The sequence below is a fragment of the Carassius carassius genome, chromosome 4 (genome assembly GCF_963082965.1).
Source record: "Carassius carassius chromosome 4, fCarCar2.1, whole genome shotgun sequence".
NCBI lineage: Eukaryota > Metazoa > Chordata > Actinopteri > Cypriniformes > Cyprinidae > Carassius > Carassius carassius.
In genome coordinates, this window is record NC_081758.1 from 41,201,759 (window position 1) to 41,223,040 (window position 21,282).

General features: G+C 32.9%; 1 protein-coding gene across 2 annotated transcripts in view; it reads right to left on the reverse strand.

Moving 5' to 3' along the window:
- LOC132131692 (target of rapamycin complex 2 subunit MAPKAP1-like) overlaps positions 1–21,282 on the reverse strand; it is a 35,681-nt gene that overhangs the window by 9,328 nt on the left and 5,071 nt on the right. Inside the window, exons 3-7 of one of the 2 annotated variants that reach the window (XM_059543769.1) lie at positions 18,070–18,159; positions 17,821–17,966; positions 16,001–16,173; positions 10,117–10,293; positions 4,536–4,645 (exon numbers count right to left, since the gene is read on the reverse strand). In XM_059543769.1, the coding sequence (XP_059399752.1) occupies positions 4,536–4,645; positions 10,117–10,293; positions 16,001–16,173; positions 17,821–17,966; positions 18,070–18,159 (696 nt within the window). Of the gene's footprint in view, positions 1–4,535; positions 4,646–10,116; positions 10,294–16,000; positions 16,174–17,820; positions 17,970–18,069; positions 18,160–21,282 lie in introns of both variants that reach the window. The other variant, XM_059543760.1, reaches the window with a different exon arrangement.

The window sequence follows — 21,282 nt, forward strand, 5'->3', positions numbered from 1 at the left end:
AATAAAAACTGTAATATTGTAAAATATTATTAGGTGAATATATTGTAAAGTGTAATTTATTTCTGTGATGCACAGCTGTATTTTCAGCATCATTACTCCAGTCTTCAGTGTTTTTTATGTTTCCAAGGATACATTAATTTATTTGAAGTATAATAAAAACTGTAATATTGTAAAATATTATTAGGTGAATATATTGTAAAGTGTAATTTATTCCTGTGATGCACAGCTGTATTTTCAGCATCATTCCTCCAGTCTTCAGTGTCACATGATCTTCAGAAATCATTCTGATATGCTGATCTGCTGCTCAAGAAACATTTTGTATTATAAATTATGAAAATAGCCAACCCAAATATTTTTGTGGAAACTGTGATACTTTTTTTTCTTCAGGATTCTTTGATGAATAGAAAATAACAGTATTTATTTGACATTATAAATGTGTTTACTGTCACTTCAGATTAATTTAATGTGTTCTTGCTATATTAAAGTATTAATTTATGATAGGTAAAAAAAAAATGGATAGCCTGAATGCACTGTAAGTCGCTTTGGATAAAAGCGTCTGCTAAATGCATAATTAAAATGTAATTTCTTCTTCTAATAAAAAAAACAACAACAACAACTTTTGAATGGGTAGTGTATATGGCAATAATAATACAGTATATGGTAATTAATTTACATAGAATTCAACTGATGTGCAGTCACAGGTGTGTGTATATATGAAAGACTTCAGTGATCAGATTTCAGAGCAGTTTGATAATGAATCTTTAATAACTGGAGACCAGACGTACCATGTGGAGCTACAAATCCAATCATTTTGTGTGAATGCGTGTCATTAAAATATCAAGTACTAAATAAAACAGTTAATACTAAACTCCAATAAATCGACACAAAAACAGCAACTGCTGAAAACGTTCATCTTTGTATAATGTCTCAATGCATTCGCCCTAAGCACATAAAGCATGACAGTCATCAGCTCATCTGTAGTTCACACACAGGCACACCTCATCCCAAATGTCACCAACATTTACCCTGATAAGTCTCATAGGATGCATTCAATCGTGCTTATCTCCACCAACAGACCCACTGAGCTTTACAAACCCCAAGCTGCTCATAAAACTAGTCATATTTTACAGTGCGCAAGTCCACACGTCCTACCATTATATATTCACTCAGTTTAACTCCTAAACAAACCAATACAATTTTTTTATACCATAACTTTGTAAATTATTAGACTTTATTAAATATCAGTTCAAACATTGCAACTTTATTTTAGAAAATTAAAACTAATAAGCATTAAATTAACAAAATTAGATTAATAACAATAAATAAATAAATAAATATGTATTGTTTAAATATAAGAATCTGTTAAGTATGAATTTTAGTATGTTTTTATACTTTTTAAATTTATATTTTGAATTAAAAATAAATGTATTATTTATATATGTGACCCTGGACCACAAAACCAGCCTCATGGGGTCAATTTTTCGAAATTTAGATGTATACATCAGCTGAAAGGTAAATAAATAATCTTTTCATTGATGTATGGTTTGTTAGGATCGTATATACAGTCATATATACAGTGGGTACGGAAAGTATTCAGACCCCCTTACATTTTTCACTCTTTGTTATACTGCAGCCATTTACTAAAATCATTTAAGTTCATTTTTTTCCTCATTAATGTACACACAGCACCCCATATTGACAGAAAAACACAGAATTGTTGACATTTTTGCACATTTCTTAAAAAAGAAAAACTGTGAAAACAGTGAATGGCTGGTGCAGAAGAGAGTGGACAGAGGATCTGATCAGTCTCTTGTCTCCAGCAGATAAATAATCAATCAATACTCATCTAAATGCAGATGAGAGCGCGGTCCACACCATCTAACGTTTCTCTTCTGGACCAACTACCTCATCACATCCACACATCCACATCTTCTGAGACACCTTCTTGGACTAAAAGAGAAACAATCACCTGCAAGATGGGATACTGGGCTGGGACAGGGCAATGGCTCACTGCCCTCAGGGCAATTCTCTAGGTTTATTTCTAATTAAATTCCCTCTGAGCGCTCTCCTGGACTGCTGTCAAATCAGTCTGTCTCTAATGAGGCTGTGCATCAGACACAAGTACTCTCATACCACTGGAACTAAAGACGCAATTATAACCGAGTGTGCTCGTGCTTTTAAGGGCAAGCAGATATTTCTCTCTCTTTTTTTTTTCTTCTTCTTCTTTATTTAACCGAGGCATGTCTACGATGTCCCAAATTCAAAAAGAGAAACACTGGGTTTGTTTGTTTGCCCCAAAGACTGAAACGCACGAGAGGACGGAGCTGGCTATTCCTCTGATACCTTTATATAAAAAAAAAAAAATTTTTTTAATTCTCACAGAGAAATAGCTTCTTTTTTTTTCTCTCTTTTTTTGTTGTTTCTAAAACAAAAAAAAGCTGTCAAATACTTGCATGTTTTTAGCAGAAAGAGATGCCATCAGATTGTGTTTCCAACCCAAAATAGCATCTAAAACAGGCTCACATTAGACTATTTGTAAACTTCAAAGTGCTAAATGGTTTGAAGTGAAAGGCAAATGTCATTGTGGTGGATTATCTTTAAAATGACTACAGACAGTTTAGCTGTATTAAAATAGCACATTGTTTTCATGTGAGGAAAGTCATTGAAATTTCAAGACTTGACTATTTTAAAAGAGTATGTTGAGGAGACTATAAAATAGCATCTACAAATCAAACCAAAGATCTTTGCAAGACGGCTTAAATTGCTGAAATATATCATTTTTAAATACATAAAAAAATCTTTAATAACAATAATAATAATGATAGGAAATTCTATCTTGAGTATACTTTTTCTATTTTCCTTGCTCTGTCAAGTTCTAAAATGTTTGTGTGTGTGTGTGTGTATATCTATCTATCTAATCTATCTATCTATATAATATTATATAAAAATATTACATTTATTAATTCATTTAGTATTAATAATAAAAAATGAAGCATACAAAAAAAACATTCTTGAATTCTGGAAATTATTTATCATTATTAAATTATGTTAACTGAACTGAAATGTATATAATTAAAATTAATAAAAAATAAACATTAAAAACAATTGTTATAAATTAATATATCATAATATAATGAAATTATAATGTAAATAATTCATAAAATTATACAATTATTTACTAAACATTAAAAAAATTACATTTTAAAAAGAATCATGGAAAAACAAATAATATATTATTAATTTAATAATATTTATTTAAATTAAATTAATATAATAAAAACAATTAAGTGTTAAAAATTATAATTTGAACAATTAATATACACTTTACATTTTTTTTTAATAAACATTAAAAATATTTACTTTTATTTCAACTAACTTATTTAACTAATATTTTAATATAATTCAAATTTATGTAACAAAGAAAAAAAAATGTTTTAAAAAACAGGGCGAATTGGATTCACAAAGGTTGAGATCTGCTGCTACAGACAGTCAGTTTGGTGTTGATGAAGAACTATGTGATCCATACTGATGAGGCTGTGTGGATACACACAAGACAGAAGCGAAGACTACAGCCTCTTTAAACTGACAGCGCTAGCCTCCGGCGTCCTTACTAAAGCGAACCGCTCTCGCTGCAGGCCGTGACCTCAGTGTGTGGTAATTCAGGAGAGATGAGGCTCCAGTGGCTCTCCACACACCATCATTTTCACTGTGTTTCATCCATTTCCTCTCTAATATAGGCCTACTTTTGTTCCCACACCATTGCTCTCCATTTTTTGTGTGCACTTCTCCGTCTCCGAGTCACCTCTCCTCACCTCTCTTATCTCACGCTGCCCCGGCTCATCACGGCCGTCAAAGGGGCGATCCGTTACCTGTGACTTTTAGTATTAAAGTCTCTAGTCTTACCAAATTCAGCCCCATTCGGCGATGACAAATTAGGACGGCACATTGCCACGGATATTGGGCTAAATCACAGCAGACGGCTTCACTTACTTTCTAAGATGAAAACTACATGCACAAAAAACTGTTCGAACGACAATTCAAAGGCACCATTTGCACTTATAATATTAGTCAAGGTTTCTTGCACCAAAAACAGTCCAGTATTACATATATTATATAGAAAATATATAATTAATATATAAACATAATATAAAAATAACTAGTAAAAAATATAAAAATATAATTAAATATAAATTAGTTTAATGTTGTCTTGACAACTACCTGAATTAAGTTGAATTATTAAAATTACAAAAACGGAAATAAAAATAAATTAAAGCTAAATAGAAATATTTAAAACAAATAAAAATAACTAAAATAGATAAAACTGCCAAAACTTAAACTATAATTAAAATGAAAACAACAACAAAAGGCCAAAGCAAAATATGAATAAATGCTATAATGCTATATAAATAATACTAAACACTGCAGGCCAACCAAAATATATAATTCAACATAATAGGATCATGAATCTGAGTTTGAATATAAGACACATCCATCTGTACACATGAAGTGAGACGTGAAGCTTTGAGATGTCTCACCTGATCCTTTCTGGGAGCCCTTCCTCTTTTTGAGGGCCTTCTGCAGAATATCCTTCATGGTCACTTTCTGGCTGTCCACTGGGATCAGGGAGAAACCATGAGCGGCGTTTCTGTGTGTGAGGAAGGCAAATCATCAGTCATAATGAATACATCCTTAACGTTTGCATTCAATGTGAACTTCCTGTCTAAAAGAGCATCGACACTGAGATCATGACCTCAGACCTCAGGATTGTGCTTCGAGTCTGAACCAATGGCTGAGCATATTAGATTCAAATAGATGAACTAATAAGGACCCAAATCATTAGCTTCATGATGGATTTAATAGGATTTTAATGTTTTCTTAGTTCAACCAGAGGAAACTAAATAAAACTACTGGATAAAATCTGTGCTTATGGCTGCAAAGAATAAAAAAATATCATATAGCGGTACTGTGATCATGCCATTAATATTGTAATATATCATTGTATTATGGAATAATTACCTCAAATGACCAAACCTTATTTAATGCCATAAAAGAAAAAATAGTTATTTTCTAATAAAAAGTGTTTTTAACAAAAAAAAAAAAAAGTATATATATATATATATATATATATATATATATATATATATTAAGAAACATTGGTACAATTTAATAATTGAAATTTTTTTTTACTAATACTAAAATTGAAATAAAATTAATAAAAACTGAAAGACTGAAAGGTTTAAAAAAATCTATAAAAAAATAATAGTTACTAAAATTAAAATTAAAAAACCACAATAAAAATGAAAACATAATATAAACATAAAAATTAAATAACACCGGTGATTTAAAATATTAATAATACTATAGTAGTATATAATTATATTAAAATAACACTACTACTATGTTTCATTAAGAGATTAAAACTACAGTAAATGACTCAGCTGAGCTGATTCAATGAGGAAATGAGTCTGACTCAAAATGACTTATACCGGTACTACAAACTGAAATAAAGTTAACTACTTACTAAAATTAAAATAAAAAACTAAAGCTAAAATAACACCAATTGCATTTTATTAGGATAATGATAAAAATGCAGTAAAATAGTAATATTGTAAAGTATTATTCTAAATTAAAAAAGCTGTTTTCTATTTGAATGTTTTTAACCCTGTGATGCAAAGTTGAACTTTCAGCAGCTTTTACTCCAGTTTTTAGTGTAACATGATCCATCAGAAATCATTCTAATATTTTCAGTTCTTGACTCAATAAGAGACATAACGACTTGTGGATCAGTAAGTGAATGAGTCATCTGAATGATTCACTCCATGATTCAGACCAATTACAGAATAATGACTCTAGTGATTGCTTCAGACTGATTCAATTCACTGAAAATATCTCTATCACTTAAGTATACAGTCGTGGCCAAAAGTTTTGAGAATTACATAAATATTAGTTTTCAAAAAGTTTGCTGCTAAACTGCTTTTAGATCTTTGTTTCAGTTGTTTCTGTGATGTACTGAAATATAATTACAAGCACTTCATACGTTTCAAAGGCTTTTATCGACAATTCCATGACATTTATGCAAAGAGTCAGTATTTGCAGTGTTGGCCCTTCTTTTTCAGGACCTCTGCAATTCGACTGGGCATGCTCTCAATCAACTTCTGGGCCAAATCCTGACTGATAGCAACCCATTCTTTCATAATCACTTCTTGGAGTTTGTCAGAATTAGTGGGTTTTTGTTTGTCCACCCGCCTCTTGAGGATTGACCACAAGTTCTCAATGGGATTAAGATCTGGGGAGTTTCCAGGCCATGGACCCAAAATTTCAACATTCTGGTCCCCGAGGCACTAAGTTATCACTTTTGCCTTATGGCACGGTGCTCCATCGAGCTGGAAAATGCACTGTTCTTCACCAAACTGAAACATGAATGGTGTCATGGTGTCTTTAGGAGACCATCCTGGCGCTCGCTGGACTTTCTTGGACGCCCTGAAGCCTTCTTTACAAGAATTGAACCTCTTTCCTTGAAGTTCTTGATGATCCTATAAATTGTTGATTTAGGTGCAATCTTAGTAGCCACAATATCCTTGCCTGTGAAGCCATTTTTATGCAACGCAATGATGGCTGCACGCGTTTCTTTGCAGGTCACCATGGTTAACAATGGAAGAACAATGATTTCAAGCATCACCCTCCTTTTAACATGTCAAGTCTGCCATTCTAACCCAATCAGCCTGACATAATGATCTCCAGCCTTGTGCTCGTCAACATTCTCACCTGAGTTAACAAGACGATTACTGAAATGATCTCAGCAGGTCCTTTAATGACAGCAATGAAATGCAGTGGAAAGGGTTTTTTTGGGATTAAGTTAATTTTCATGGCAAAGAAGGACTATGCAATTCATCTGATCACTCTTCATAACATTCTGGAGTATATGCAAATTGCTATTATAAAAACTTAAGCAGCAACTTTTCCAATTCCCAATATTTATGTAATTCTCAAACCTTTTGGCCACAACTGTACAAACAGAATCTATTTTTTTTTTTGCAGATGCAGTCTGAGATTAAAGAGTATCACTCTGGAATAACAGTATAGCGTTACCAGTGAAAACAGAGCGGACACAATTGTATCAGAAGAAAATCTTGCACACAGTATTGCACTCAGTAGTGGGTGGCTCGCCTTAAGAGTGCATCCTCAACACATGGGGCCGAGGGCCAGTCAACGAGTCAAACTTTGAGCACATGGATGCATCACTGTGATAGACTTGATCAACAGAACAACAACCCGAGGTCAGAAACCAGAGAGCGCACGCTTTCTGGACAGAGGACTCGCTTGTCCACTTCCATTTAGCAGTCCTGACCCGTCTGCCTCGGGCCAGGGCTTCTGACAGGCTTCACATCAGGCCGGGGATCCGGCAGAAGAGGTCGTCGGCCCCGATGGCCTACTGAGGGCCCACTGAGGGCCGAGCGCTGGCTCAGTTCTAGCCCAGGGTCCTGCAGTGCCACATCAGTGGTCCTCTCATGAAGGGAGCATACAGCTGACCCAGAGAGCTCCAAATACCAGCCCACGGCTGAAAGCTGACGAATAAAGAACAAATAACTACAGACAAAGACACGTGAAATGCAATAAAAAAAAAAGTGCAAAGCAGCTTGCCCTGAAAAAAAAAAAAATTAAGCAAAATTCAAAAATCAAAACTTTGGAGTCTGTAAGTTTTTTTTTTTTTGAAAGAAGTCTTTTTTGCTTACCAAGGCTGCATTTATATGAGCAAATTACCAAATCGTATTTAATTCCATAAATGTAAATCTATATGCTAAAGTATATATAAGTATATAAATATATATAGGAACATTTACATTATTTGACAAAATATTATTTATTATTACTAATACTAAAACTTAAAATGAATTAAACTTAGTTTTTTTTTTTTAAATACTAAAATTAATATAAAAATACAATAAAAATTAAAACATAATATAAACATAAAAATTAAATAACACTTGGTGATTCAAAATATTAAATACTATAGTAGTGTATAATTATAGTAAAATAACACTACTACTACTATGTCTTCTGTTTCATTAACAGATTAAAACTACAGTAAAACAGTTTGCTATTGCAATATATTTAATAAGATAATTTAATCCTGTGATCAAAGATGGATTTTCAGCAGCATTACTCCAGTCTTCAGATTCACATGATCCTTCAGAAATCATTCTAACAAGAAACATATACAGTATTAATATCACTGTTAAAAACAGTTGCATTTTTGTGGAAACCATAATATATATTTTCAGAATATAAATTTTATTTCAAACAGAAATCTTTTGTAACATTATACATGTCTTTACTGTCACTTTTGATCAATTGAATGCATCCTTGCTGAATAAAAGTAATTTCTATTAGTCGTACTGACCTCAGTTGATATGATGATGAAGGAACAGTTCACCCAACTGGGAAAACAAATTTCTCCAATCTGCTAAACATCTCGTTATTTCCTAATAAAATGTCCATGATTATTTGTTAATTGGTGCAAATGTCACACAAGCTAAGCAAGTACAAGAAAACACATTAACCAAACAGCTGATTAGACATCAGCCCAAATACACAGAAGAGCTCACAAAACAAAGCTAAGAGCTTGATGGAGAGGCCTGTGGGGGAACTCCAACAATCTTAAAAAACTGAGTGCTTAAGACCTCATTCATTGAAGGGTTAAACAGTCAGATAATTCTCATACGAACCTTATGAGAGGCTGTGCACCAAAACAAGCTTCTAGGCTTCTAGTGAATAATAAAATAAGCTGAATATTTAATGACGGTTAGAAAACGTGGTTTGTTTTACCCTTTGGACAAAAGTTTGGGATAGGTAAGCTTTATATTTTTTCTTAAAGATTCTCTTTTGCTCACCAAGGCTGCATTTATTTGATCAAAAATACAGTGAAAACAGAAATAATGTGAAATAGTTACAATCTAAAATAAGTTTTTTCCATTTGACTATATTTTAAAATGTAATTTATATCTGTGATGCAAAACTGTATTTTCAGCATCATTCCTCCAGTCTTCAGTGTCACATGATCTTCAGAAATCAGAATAATATGCCATTTTTCTGCTCAAGAAACATTTCTGATTATTATCAATGTTGAAAACGCTTAACTTTAGATTCTCCGCTAAATAGAAAGTAAAAAAAACAGCATTTATTTATAACTGAAATATTTCGTAATAATATAATGAATGTCTTTACTGTCACTTTTGATCAATTTAATGCATATTCATTTCTTTCAAAAATAAAATAGTACGGACCCAAAACTTCTGAACAAAAATGTTATATAGATATAGTTTATCAAAACAAAACTGTTACCAACCCATTTTACTTGAATTAGGTATAAAGCACATCATGAGAGTAAATCAAAGAAATTTTGATTTCCTTTTAACTTTAGATGCATTCATTCATTTACAGTGAAAACGAATATTCGCTTATTTAAAATGACGTTTAACGTTTCTTAATAATCACATGTTTGTCACCTTTTCTGAACAAGCTTATGTTTAGGCATCATGCGCAACGTTACGTTGTATCTCAAGGTTTTCATTTAGATGAAAAAGTGTGTAAACTAAAAAATATATATATATATAAAAATACAAAAGCATTGTACAAAACGTACATGCACTTGAGTCGACCTATATTTATCATGTTCATAGTTTCGCATCATGTTAACGTTGACTAAAACAATAATATCCACATGAAAGTTGGCCCCTCAGTCTGACAACAATCAAAAAAGTGAATAAGGTTCCAAAAGTAATTCCATTTTGTAAGATCATTTAGTAAGATTCCAATGAATTCCAAGATTCCATTTAGTCAAAGTAATTCCAAACTTTGCGAGGCAGACAACGACATTCTTTGATCAAACACAATCAACTTGTTAACTCGCTCCAAAGCGCCAACAAGTGCTTTTAGTTATAACTGACTTATAGCTTGCGTGCTGAGGATTTATCATGGATTACCTGCATTTACAGCCAGCAAAGCTAAACATAGTAAAATTTGAAAAGTGTTTTAATTTTTTGAATAATAATTACAGATCGAATATTCAACTATTTGTGCACACCTCAAGTAATTAGAGTTAAGTAGCTTTCTTACATTCGAACAAAGAGGGACTGTTTGGGCCCCAGTCCAGGAGAGGAATACTTCTCAACCAGAGCCAGCGTGCTGAAGCCAAACTTGTGTATGGGCTCGTTGGAGTCCAGCGGAGGGAAATCTGTGTCCACCTCCCCGTCATCCTCAGCGATGTGGAGGCAGTAAGTGTTGACGTTTTCACTGTGGAGGTAAGAAAGGAGAAAATGAGAGAGAGATCAAACTGTTGATAATGAAAGTATGTTTCCTATTTCAATAAGGTTAAATCCTGTTTTCCTATTAGCTTGTTCTATTTTTATGCAACTAAGCATATGAAAGGCTTGAGAGCAAGAGTGTTTCACTAGCATCCGTGACAAAAACAGATGTGTACAAACTGTAAACTGTATCTATGAGCACGTGTGAATTAAAAAAGCCCTGCAGATCCTTAAAAAAATCTGACATTTAAGGTTATAAAACATTTTAAATGGCATTACAAACATCTCAATTGTAATTTTAAGTCTAATGTGGTTATTATGTGATTAGTAAACTTCAAAAGCGTATGATTAAATGAGAGCTGCACGTTTTGAAAGTAAAAACACTGCACTATTACACGTTCTTCAGACTAGCAGTTTCAAAGCATTTCACAATTGATGAAAGCCAAGCATTTATGGCAAGCGATTGCTTGAGATCTAGTGTTGATGAATTATGACGTTTATATTGTAATACACTGTCTATAAGAGAACATAATTTTTCTCCCTCATCTTTTATATGAACAGCTGGCAATAGTAAAGTTTAGACATTACAAAATAAGAGTCAAGGTGTAGTTCAGGCTTGTTTATAATTAGTATAGTAATTTATATATAATATGCATTAAGGAAAATTATATAACAAGTATCATGCGTTTTAAATATTATTGTAATTTAATTAATAAATAATTAATACCAATTAAAACTGACATAACTTCTGACCATTAAATCAAAAAGTATTAAAATAATTTCTCAAAACTACAAGTTTCGTAAAAACCAAGACTTGTGTTGTATTTAGTTTGTGTCTGTGTGAAAGAGTTTCTGAAGGACTCTTTCAAAATCTTTGGTTTGGTGATAAAGGCCAATGTCGCTCTCCCGACCCTAGACGAGAACAACAGAAACATCACACAAAATCACCCAGACACAATTTATGAGTCAGGGCATTTAAACAGGGGCTATTCATTGAGGGTTTGTTGGGATGCAGCCTGACACAGAATGAGTATGAATCAAAAGAGAAGCACTGGGAAGAGTTAACTTCATTGGTTTTCATGGTTCAATCTTTTCTTATATCATTATATATAGCATTAGCTGGCCGTATTCCAGATTACTTTTGCCCAGAGCTTTGTTTTATATCATCCATCAGAAATACAAAACTAACAGCAGCCTATTCCATGTTTCATTCAGCACAGACATGTTAAGCTTTTGTTTTTATGATATAGTTTTCATTCCTCGAGGACATTGTCTGTGCTGGTTTTTGCACTGGGACAATGGTGTTTTAATTTGCTATGACACCTGAGCTGTAAAGACTAACTCTCATAGTGTTAATCAGACCCTTGATCCTGCTCAGGTAGTGTGTACACTGACACGCAATACGCGAGGTGTAAAAGTGTAATCTAAAAAAAAAAAAAAAAAAAAAACTGTCTCTTTTTTTTTTTTTTTTTTTGATTGACGCGCCACATTAAAAACTGTCCGACCAATGAGATTGGCACTTTTGTTCATGTGCCTGGAGTGGCTTAAGTTACATTAAACCACGACTTGGTGGCGCTCAAGCACAAAATGGTCTTGCCAAGCACTCATTGAGACCCAACAATGAAGAGGAAGTAAGTAGACCAAGAAGATGCATCAACGCAAGATGAATGTAGGGCTGCTAGTCTCATTGGTGTTGAACAAAAGGGCTTTATGACAAACCTGACAGTGACTACAAAAATCTTGATAAGAGGGAGTTGTTATGGAGAGGAATTGCAGATCAAATAGGATTCGATGTGTACCAGGGTATTTCAGTTTTTCATTAAAAGCCATCTAATGTCAGGGAGTGAGTTTGGGATTGGGTTCGAACACAAAAGAAACTTTCCAATGTACAACCCGAATTCCGGAAAAGTTGGGACGTTTTTTAAATTTGAATAAAATGAAAACTAAAGGAATTTCAAATTACATGAGCCAATATTTTATTCACAATAGAACATAGATAACGTAGCAAATGTTTAAACTGAGAAATTTTACACTTTTATCCACTTAATTAGCTCATTTAAAATTTAATGCCTGCTACAGGTCTCAAAAAAGTTGGCACGGGGGCAACAAATAGCTAAAAAAGCAAGCAGTTTTGAAAAGATTCAGCTGGGAGAACATCTAGTGATTAATTAAGTTAATTGATATCAGGTCTGTAACATGATTAGCTATAAAAGCTTTGTCTTAGAGAAGCAGAGTCTCTCAGAAGTAAAGTTGGGCAGAGGCTCTCCAATCTGTGAAAGACTGCATAAAAAAATTGTGGAAAACTTTAAAAACAATGTTCCTCAACGTCAAATTGCAAAGGCTTTGCAAATCTCATCATCTACAGTGCATAACATCATCAAAAGATTCAGAGAAACTGGAGAAATCTCTGTGCGTAAGGGACAAGGCCGGAGACCTTTATTGGATGCCCGTGGTCTTCGGGCTCTCAGACGACACTGCATCACTCATCGGCATGATTGTGTCAATGACATTACTAAATGGGCCCAGGAATACTTTCAGAAACCACTGTCGGTAAACACAATCCGCCGTGCCATCAGCAGATGCCAACTAAAGCTCTATCATGCAAAAAGGAAGCCATATGTGAACATGGTCCAGAAGCGCCGTCGTGTCCTGTGGACCAAGGCTCATTTAAAATGGACTATTTCAAAGTGGAATAGTGTTTTATGGTCAGACGAGTCCAAATTTGACATTCTTGTTGGAAATCACGGACACCGTGTCCTCCGGGCTAAAGAGGAGGGAGACCTTCCAGCATGTTATCAGCATTCAGTTCAAAAGCCAGCATCTCTGATGGTATGGGGGTGCATAAGTGCATACGGTATGGGCAGCTTGCATGTTTTGGAAGGCTCTGTGAATGCTGAAAGGTATATAAAGGTTTTAGAGCAACATATGCTTCCCTCCAAACAACGTCTATTTCAGGGAAGGCCTTGTTTATTTCAGCAGGACAATGCAAAACCACATACTGCAGCTATAACAACAGCATGGCTTCGTCGTAGAAGAGTCCGGGTGCTAACCTGGCCTGCCTGCAGTCCAGATCTTTCACCTATAGAGAACATTTGGCGCATCATTAAACGAAAAATACGTCAAAGACGACCACGAACTCTTCAGCAGCTGGAAATCTATATAAGGCAAGAATGGGACCAAATTCCAACAGCAAAACTCCAGCAACTCATAGCCTCAATGCCCAGACGTCTTCAAACTGTTTTGAAAAGAAAAGGAGATGCTACACCATGGTAAACATGCCCCGTCCCAACTATTTTGAGACCTGTAGCAGAAATCAAAATTGAAATGAGCTCATTTTGTGCATAAAATTTTAAACTTTCTCAGTTTAAACATTTGCTATGTTATCTATGTTCTATTGTGAATAAAATATTGGCTCATGTGATTTGAAAGTCTTTTAGTTTTCATTTTATTCAAATTTAAAAAACGTCCCAACTTTTCCGGAATTCGGGTTGTACAATAGTAATATATGGCTGTCATAATTTCTTCACATTAAACCGAACTTTTATTTTGGCAGTTTGTCATGAAGTCTTTTGATTTGTGGTGTGTATTTGAGGACAGTTTGTTATCATCTTATTTTTTTCTGGATCGTGCATTCTATGATTTAACATAAAAATTGTCTAAAGAAATGAACTGACAAACTTCAACAACGTAATAAATATTTTATAATGTAATCAAAAGAAAACAATTTGGAACAAAAATTTTTGGCAAAATAAAGTACTGCACAACAAAACTATACAGTATAGTATATTGTACAGGTAAAAAAACATGGATGAAAATACTCTTCCTTAAAACTGTTAAAATGATTATTTAGCATGCAATCATAATAATTCCTGTTATCATTTCTTTAACAAAAACCAAACCTTCATACTAGCAGTTTGTCATGAAGACCTTGCAGTGTGAATCTTATGATAATTCAAGCCATGTGTCATCCTAAATCAATTTACACCTATGTGATTATGTGTCTGGATGAGAATACCAGATGTAAAAGGGGTTCATGCTAATAAAATACTCAAAAACTGGATTGGCAGAACCATAGGAGAGAGAGATTTTATTGGGAAATTTTTGGCTCACCTTGACAGCGATCTGAACGTCTTGAAAGAATTGTTTCTGAATTCAAGAGGGGCGTCCCTTTACCTTGATCCTCACTCAAAAGCAGCTTTCAGAAGGCCTCCAGTAATGGCTAGAGCCAAACGGAGGTAGCCGACTCATTTAAACCCCACACAAGTCCCGCATCTCTTCCTCACAACAGCCTGACCCTCCTCCAGGGGGAAAGACTCATTGATATGCCAATCAGGTCTCACATCAACCACCAAGACTGTCTGTGTGAGGCACCATGCTACCAAAGAGGGAATCTTGCTTTTTTTCTGGTCTCCTCTCTATTTTAATGGTCACCCTCTCCTCAATCTGACCGAAGTATAAATCTTCATATTGTACCAGGGAGAAAATTCCTGCACTATTCGGTCAGCAAACCTCGGAGACGTACTGAATGAGGAGATGACAAATAAACCCAGGGGATTCCCTGCCTTTGCTGGGAAAGGTCAAGCATTGCATTAACAGCAGAGGTAGATGGGAAAGGAATATAAATGCCTCTGGGAAGGATCATTACTTGGGGAGCAGCACTTTTCAAGCAGGTTGATAACAAACATATTTTATTTAAGGCACCGTAAACAAGTATACAGTAAGCAGGGATCAACAGTGCAAGCACTTTACTTGCATTTGTGAATAAAAAATAGATGTGTGCAAACTGTTAAATGTATTTAGGATACATTTTTTATTTCATAAAAAAATTATAATAATAACAATGGCATAACAAAAGTCTTATTTATAATTTTAAGAGGCCTTAAATTTGGAGCTGGAAATCAGGAATTGCTATATAGCTTAATGCAGTATTATTAAAAAAAACATTAATATTTTGAATTAGGTTTTATTTTTATATTTTCTGCTTTCATTAAAATTTTATTTAAAGTGTTAGTAATTTTGTTGGTTTTTTTTTTTCTTTAAAAAGTTTGTATAGTTTTTTTTTTTTTTTTTTTTCTTTCTGTATTTAGTATTTTCAAGTTTTAATTATTTTATTACATCAAGTGAAAATAATTTAAAATAAAAAATGTTGCCTTGGCTATAAAAATACTAACTGAAATACATGAAGTTTACGTTTTTGTATTTCATTTTAGTTAACTTTTTTTTTTCTTTCTTTCTTTTTTACAAAAATGTGTTTTAGTTAACCATAATAATAGTATGAGTTTTAAAATTCAATAGGCGATGATTTAATTAAATAAAAATGTGAGGAGTAAAAAGATTTACATTCTTACATCCATCTAAAACATTATAATTTTAATTGTGCATATCACAATTTACGCATAACATATTTTTTGTGTGTACACAAAATGCATCTGGCACTTAAGTCAATGTTTAAAATATAAATAGTTACATAATTATTAAATAAATACAGTTTACAAATATTTAGAAATTAAATGTCTTCTCGTTTCTTTTTATTATGGAAAAGCTTCCCTCAAGTAGTTTATGCTCTCCTAAATTTTAAAATTAGGAGAGTCAAGCCATGCACTTAGGATAACTTTAACACTTCAAGAACTGGATCACGTGGAGATATCAACATCTTATATATGATGCATGTGTAAAAAGCTTTTTTTTTTACTAACGTGAGTTTGGGTTCGCGTCCCTCACTGGTGTACTGCCAGCAGATGAGCCCAATAAGATCGTGGACCCGAGCATTGGCCATCGTGACCACCGTCATGGGGTGAAGCTTTTCTTGGGTCGACTGCATTGAGAGGTAGACGTCAATTTTTTTGGTTGCCGTTGTACCAACATGACCCTGGAAAGAAAATGGAAAAGATACTGCAAAATTCAAAGCAAAAAGTGAGAAAATAGATTTAAAATTTATATTGAGCCTTGGTGCACACTCCGTAGGTGCAGGTTTGAATCTGGTTTGTGTCACGTTCTGACTTTATTAATGATCTTTATTCTCTAAATAATCTAGTTTTATCTTAAACTGTCATTACAAGTAGCGATAAAAGCAATAAACAATCATACATTATATATTTTTATAATCTATAAATCTATATATAAATCTATCTATATATATATATATATATATATATATATATATATATATATATATATATATATATATATATATAATAGATGATTTTAAAAAAAATCAAATAATAAAAATACATTCAAAATGAACAGAATCACAAATATTACCAATGGTAAATAAATAAAAAAAATAAGCAAATAAGAATATTGCTAATATCTCAACATTAAAATAACTGGGTTGTATTGTACGATGTTATTGGAAGTGGAACAGACTTATTGCATTCCTGACAAATTCACATCACAGAAAACAATGTAAAAACATGAATCTAAAGAGCCAAAGGGGGAACAGGTGATAAAGGCGGCTGTAAGTGATGCACAATGACAAACTACTGTGTCTGTGAAAAAATTAAAAAGGCAAGTCTTCCTCTTTCCTGAGAAGGTGTTAAAGCCTGGAGCTGATCCTAACGCAAGGAGACAGGAGAGAAAACTGCATGACACCAAGGTGAGGTTTGAACATTAAGTTTGGAAGTCATTTCTTGACCATGTACACTTTTTTAATCATATAAGAGAGGAAATGTTCAGCCTTGCATGATGACCAATTAATAATGATCAGGTTTATAGTTGACTGAAACAATAACCATATTAAACAATAATAATCTATAAAATAGAAAAATAGAACAAAATATATATATAAAAAGGGCAACTTTTAAAACTCTTTAGACATAATTACTATAAAAAAATTAATAATGAATACTATAAATACTATAAATGGTAAAAACACACACAAAAACTATAATACTTGAGAATAAGGTTCCATTAGTTAATGTTAGTTAATGCATTAATTAACGAACAAACAATGAACAAAACATTTATTACTGTATTTATTAATCTTTGTTAATGTTAGTTCATGAAAATACAGTTATTTATTGTTAGTTCATGTTAATTCACAGTGCATTAACTACTGTTAACTTTTGATTTGAATAATGCATTAGTACAATCTGAAATGAACATTAACTAAGATTAATAAATGCTGTAGAATGATTGTTCTTGCTTAGTTCATTTTTCCTAAAATAGTTAACTAACATTAACTAATGGAACCTTATTCTAAAATGTTACCCAAAAAATACTAAATCTTTAACTAAAATTAAAAGGAATATGGAAATTATATCTAAAAATTAATATATATATATATATATATATATATATATATATATATATATATATTAACTAGTCAAATTATATATATCACAAATGGAAGCTTATATTTTATTTAGTTAGAATAATATGCACAACACGACCATGGACATTTATTGAGAAAGTACATGTTTAATTCATGTTGACTTTGAAAGACCTCAGAATTAAAGGATAATCCAGTCTGTAATTGTAGAGGAAAAGTACTAAATCTAGACAAAAAAGTGCTCACCTTGCCATCAAATTTGGAGTACTCGTTGAAGGGGTTGTTGAGCTGCTGAGGACACTGTTCGAGCCGCAGCGAGAGGGTGGATTTACTGCCTGTGCTCCGGGGCCTGTCCTTAAAGTCCTTCTTTTCAAAAAGTGAGCTCAAGTCGTCTGCTACAAAAAATAAAAATAAAAATCAAGATAGAGGGACAAAATATTCAGAGGACAAGAAATAAAAGAAAGCAAACTTCTCTTTTGAGTATGGCTGCTGTACCTGATTGAGACGAGCTTCTCTCTTTCCACTGGATGTTTTTGCACTTGATCTGGTTCTGTCGTTCTTTCCTCAGTCGCTCCAATCTTTGAGCTTTAAATGAAAAGACCTTGATCTATTAACAGTGTCAGTGGTATGAACCCGTTACACTTTCATGCATATTATAACAGTGATTATCAAATACAAGGGATGGATTCACCTGGAGAAAAAATGTGCAGCGGGTTATCATACCTTTTAATCTATAATAAATCTTAGAAAAGAAATGTATTTAAATATTAAAGCGCTTGTCATAACAAATCAATGTCAAACTTGGCTCACTATTACATTAGTCTTGGTTTTCTTCATCAATAAGCTCCCAAAGAAGAGCCCACATCATATTTCAATTCTAAATTAAAATATATATATATAGATATTTTTTTTTGTTTTGTGACATTATGACATTTAATCATTTCCCCCTCAAAAAAAACCTCATTCTTCATTACTGCAACATAGAAAAGCTGCTAATCCTGTCCCTACATAATCATTTTTATTATTATTATTATTATTAAATCTAGTCCAGCAAATACTACCTTGATGTATACTTTAAGTTTTGTACTTTACAAAACTAATTTAATAATATATCATACTTATGTATCATATCATATTTTTCCCCATTACAGTAATGAGAATTTTTTAAATGTCATGAAAACGTCACAAAGGAAAACAAAAGACTGAAATTGAATGGTGTTACAACGCTCTCAACTTACTCATTCAGGTCAGCGGATATACCAGAATATCTACACAGATGTACAAGACATTTCCATTTACTTCATGAGGTCTACAGCTGACCTACATTACCATATTTTCCGGACTATAAGTCACACTTTTTTTCATAGTTTGGCTGGTCCTGCGACTTATAGTCAGGTGCGACTTATCAAAATTAATTTGACATGAACCAAGAGAAATGAACTAAGAGACATGAACCGAGAGAAAACATCACCATCTCCAGCCACGAGAGGGCGCTGTATGCTGCTCAGTGCTCCTGTAGTCTACAATGAAAACATAGAGCGCCCTCTTGTGGCTGTAGACTGTAATGTTTTCTGTTGGTTCTAAATAAATGCGACTTATAGTCCAGTGCGACTTATATATGTTTTTTTCCTCATCATGACGTATTTTTGGATTGATGCGACTTATACTCAGGTGCGACTTATTGTCCGAAAAATATGGTATATTTTATTTTCCAAACACATAAAAATGCATTCTAAACATTCTGCGACAAACACATATGCAGCTCGTAGACTGTAAAATATAGTCTTCAAGCTGCATATGCATTTTGTTTGGTATGCTTTTTTATGTGTTTGGAACATGTTACATTCAAACTAGTCCAATTTGTGCACTTCAAGTGTTTGTTTAGAAAGCATGAAATTAGACAGAATTTTTTAATTAGAATTATTTATATCATATGAGACGTGGCTACATCAAATAAAATTTAAAAAAGTGATTTTAAATGCAGAAAAATCATGGTAAATAAAAGGCAAATGCATATTTTTTTGTTTCAAAAAACTTTTGTGAAAATAAAACGTCGAAATGTGGATGAAATAATGTTCCATTGTCTTTCAGTGTAACAGGTATATATATAAATATATATATATGTAAAATTTAACAATATACTAATTCTGACAAAAAGTAATCGTTCAAAATTTTATTATATTTTCGATTTACAGTCCAACCAAAATTTATTCAGACATCTTCAACGTTTCACACATTATCAGAGTTTTAATTATAATAAAATATGACAAGAACTCAACTTTGTCAGAAAAATTTTTATGTCAGACACTTAAGAAAAACATGGTCAGGTCAAAGTGTCTGAATAATTTTTGGTCCCAAATTTTTAGCAATATTACCGATAATCCATTGTATGAAGAATTTTTGGGTATAATAAGTCACAGTTCACTTTAACACTTTTTAGTAAACGGTTAACACTTAATAAACACATAAATGAACTATAGTGTCCTGCACCCACTAGTTAAAAAAATAAATATCAAAAACTATATCTGGTGTCTGACAAATTTTTGGTTTGACTATATATTATATTCTCAATTTGATTAAATGTTCTAAATTGTATTTATTTATTCATTTTTCCCTATAAGGGTGCATATTACTACCTTAAAGATACCTATTAGAACCAAAAACGTACAAATTAGTACCTTTTGAAAAGGTACTGGCCCAGTGACAGCTTTTGTTTATTTTTTTGTTTCATTGTCTGCAGCACCTAGTTGGATTTCAACCCCATTAAAAAAAGAAAGAGAGAAAAAAACATTGTCATATTGTATCCAAAGCAAAATATGATCGGCATAACTCACCTGTGGAATGTGGAAACGGACTGTTTTCCATGTGAAAAAGTTTTGATTTTGTGAAATTACTCTTTGTTCACTCAAAAACATTTTAGTGTAAAACATTGCTGGTATCTACAGCAAAACACTGACACACTTGTCTCTCTAGTAGTCCAATATCACTTAAAACTGTGTTCGTACTGATGATTTCAAACAGGATTAATACCAAAAGACTAGATTTAATGTGTCATTCGTCATCAGATGAGCTTTCAACTGATTCCAAAAGATTACTCCAATTTCACAAGAAACTATTTTAGCAATGGAAACGGTTTTTTCAGTCAGTTACCATTCATTCCCAGCCAACAAGCACAATCCCATTAACTCTTGATCACAGAAAAGGAAAAATCAGATAATAAAATAAATTACCCCAAAGAAACAATTCATTTCATTTTAAATGGTACGTAGTGTAATCAAAATGCAATGTAAAATTTCCTTTTTAAAATTCCCAGAGGTAAATGCATGTCTGGTCTGTTTTAATTGAAAGAAACTTGCACTGACTGATCTTAAAATCTGTCACTGCCACTGATTTGTCTCAAGATGCACATCAGTAGTATTTTTAAACTAAGGCACATTTATAAAAGCTACTTAAATGTCCTAACTGACCTATGGCCTAATCCTGGCTTAACCTAAGCCCTGTCTGTGAAATAGTGTTGTCAAAAGACCCGGTACTTCGGTACCAAGTCGGTACTAAAAAAATTTAAATGTGACGGTACCAATTTTCTTTAAGTAGGCCTACCGGTAGTACCGAGGTCCCGTTCAAACCCGGTTCAGCGCTATGATTTCCGCGAAGCAGAAAACGAGGACGGAATCTCAAAATCCAGTCATGAAAATGAAACTTACATTT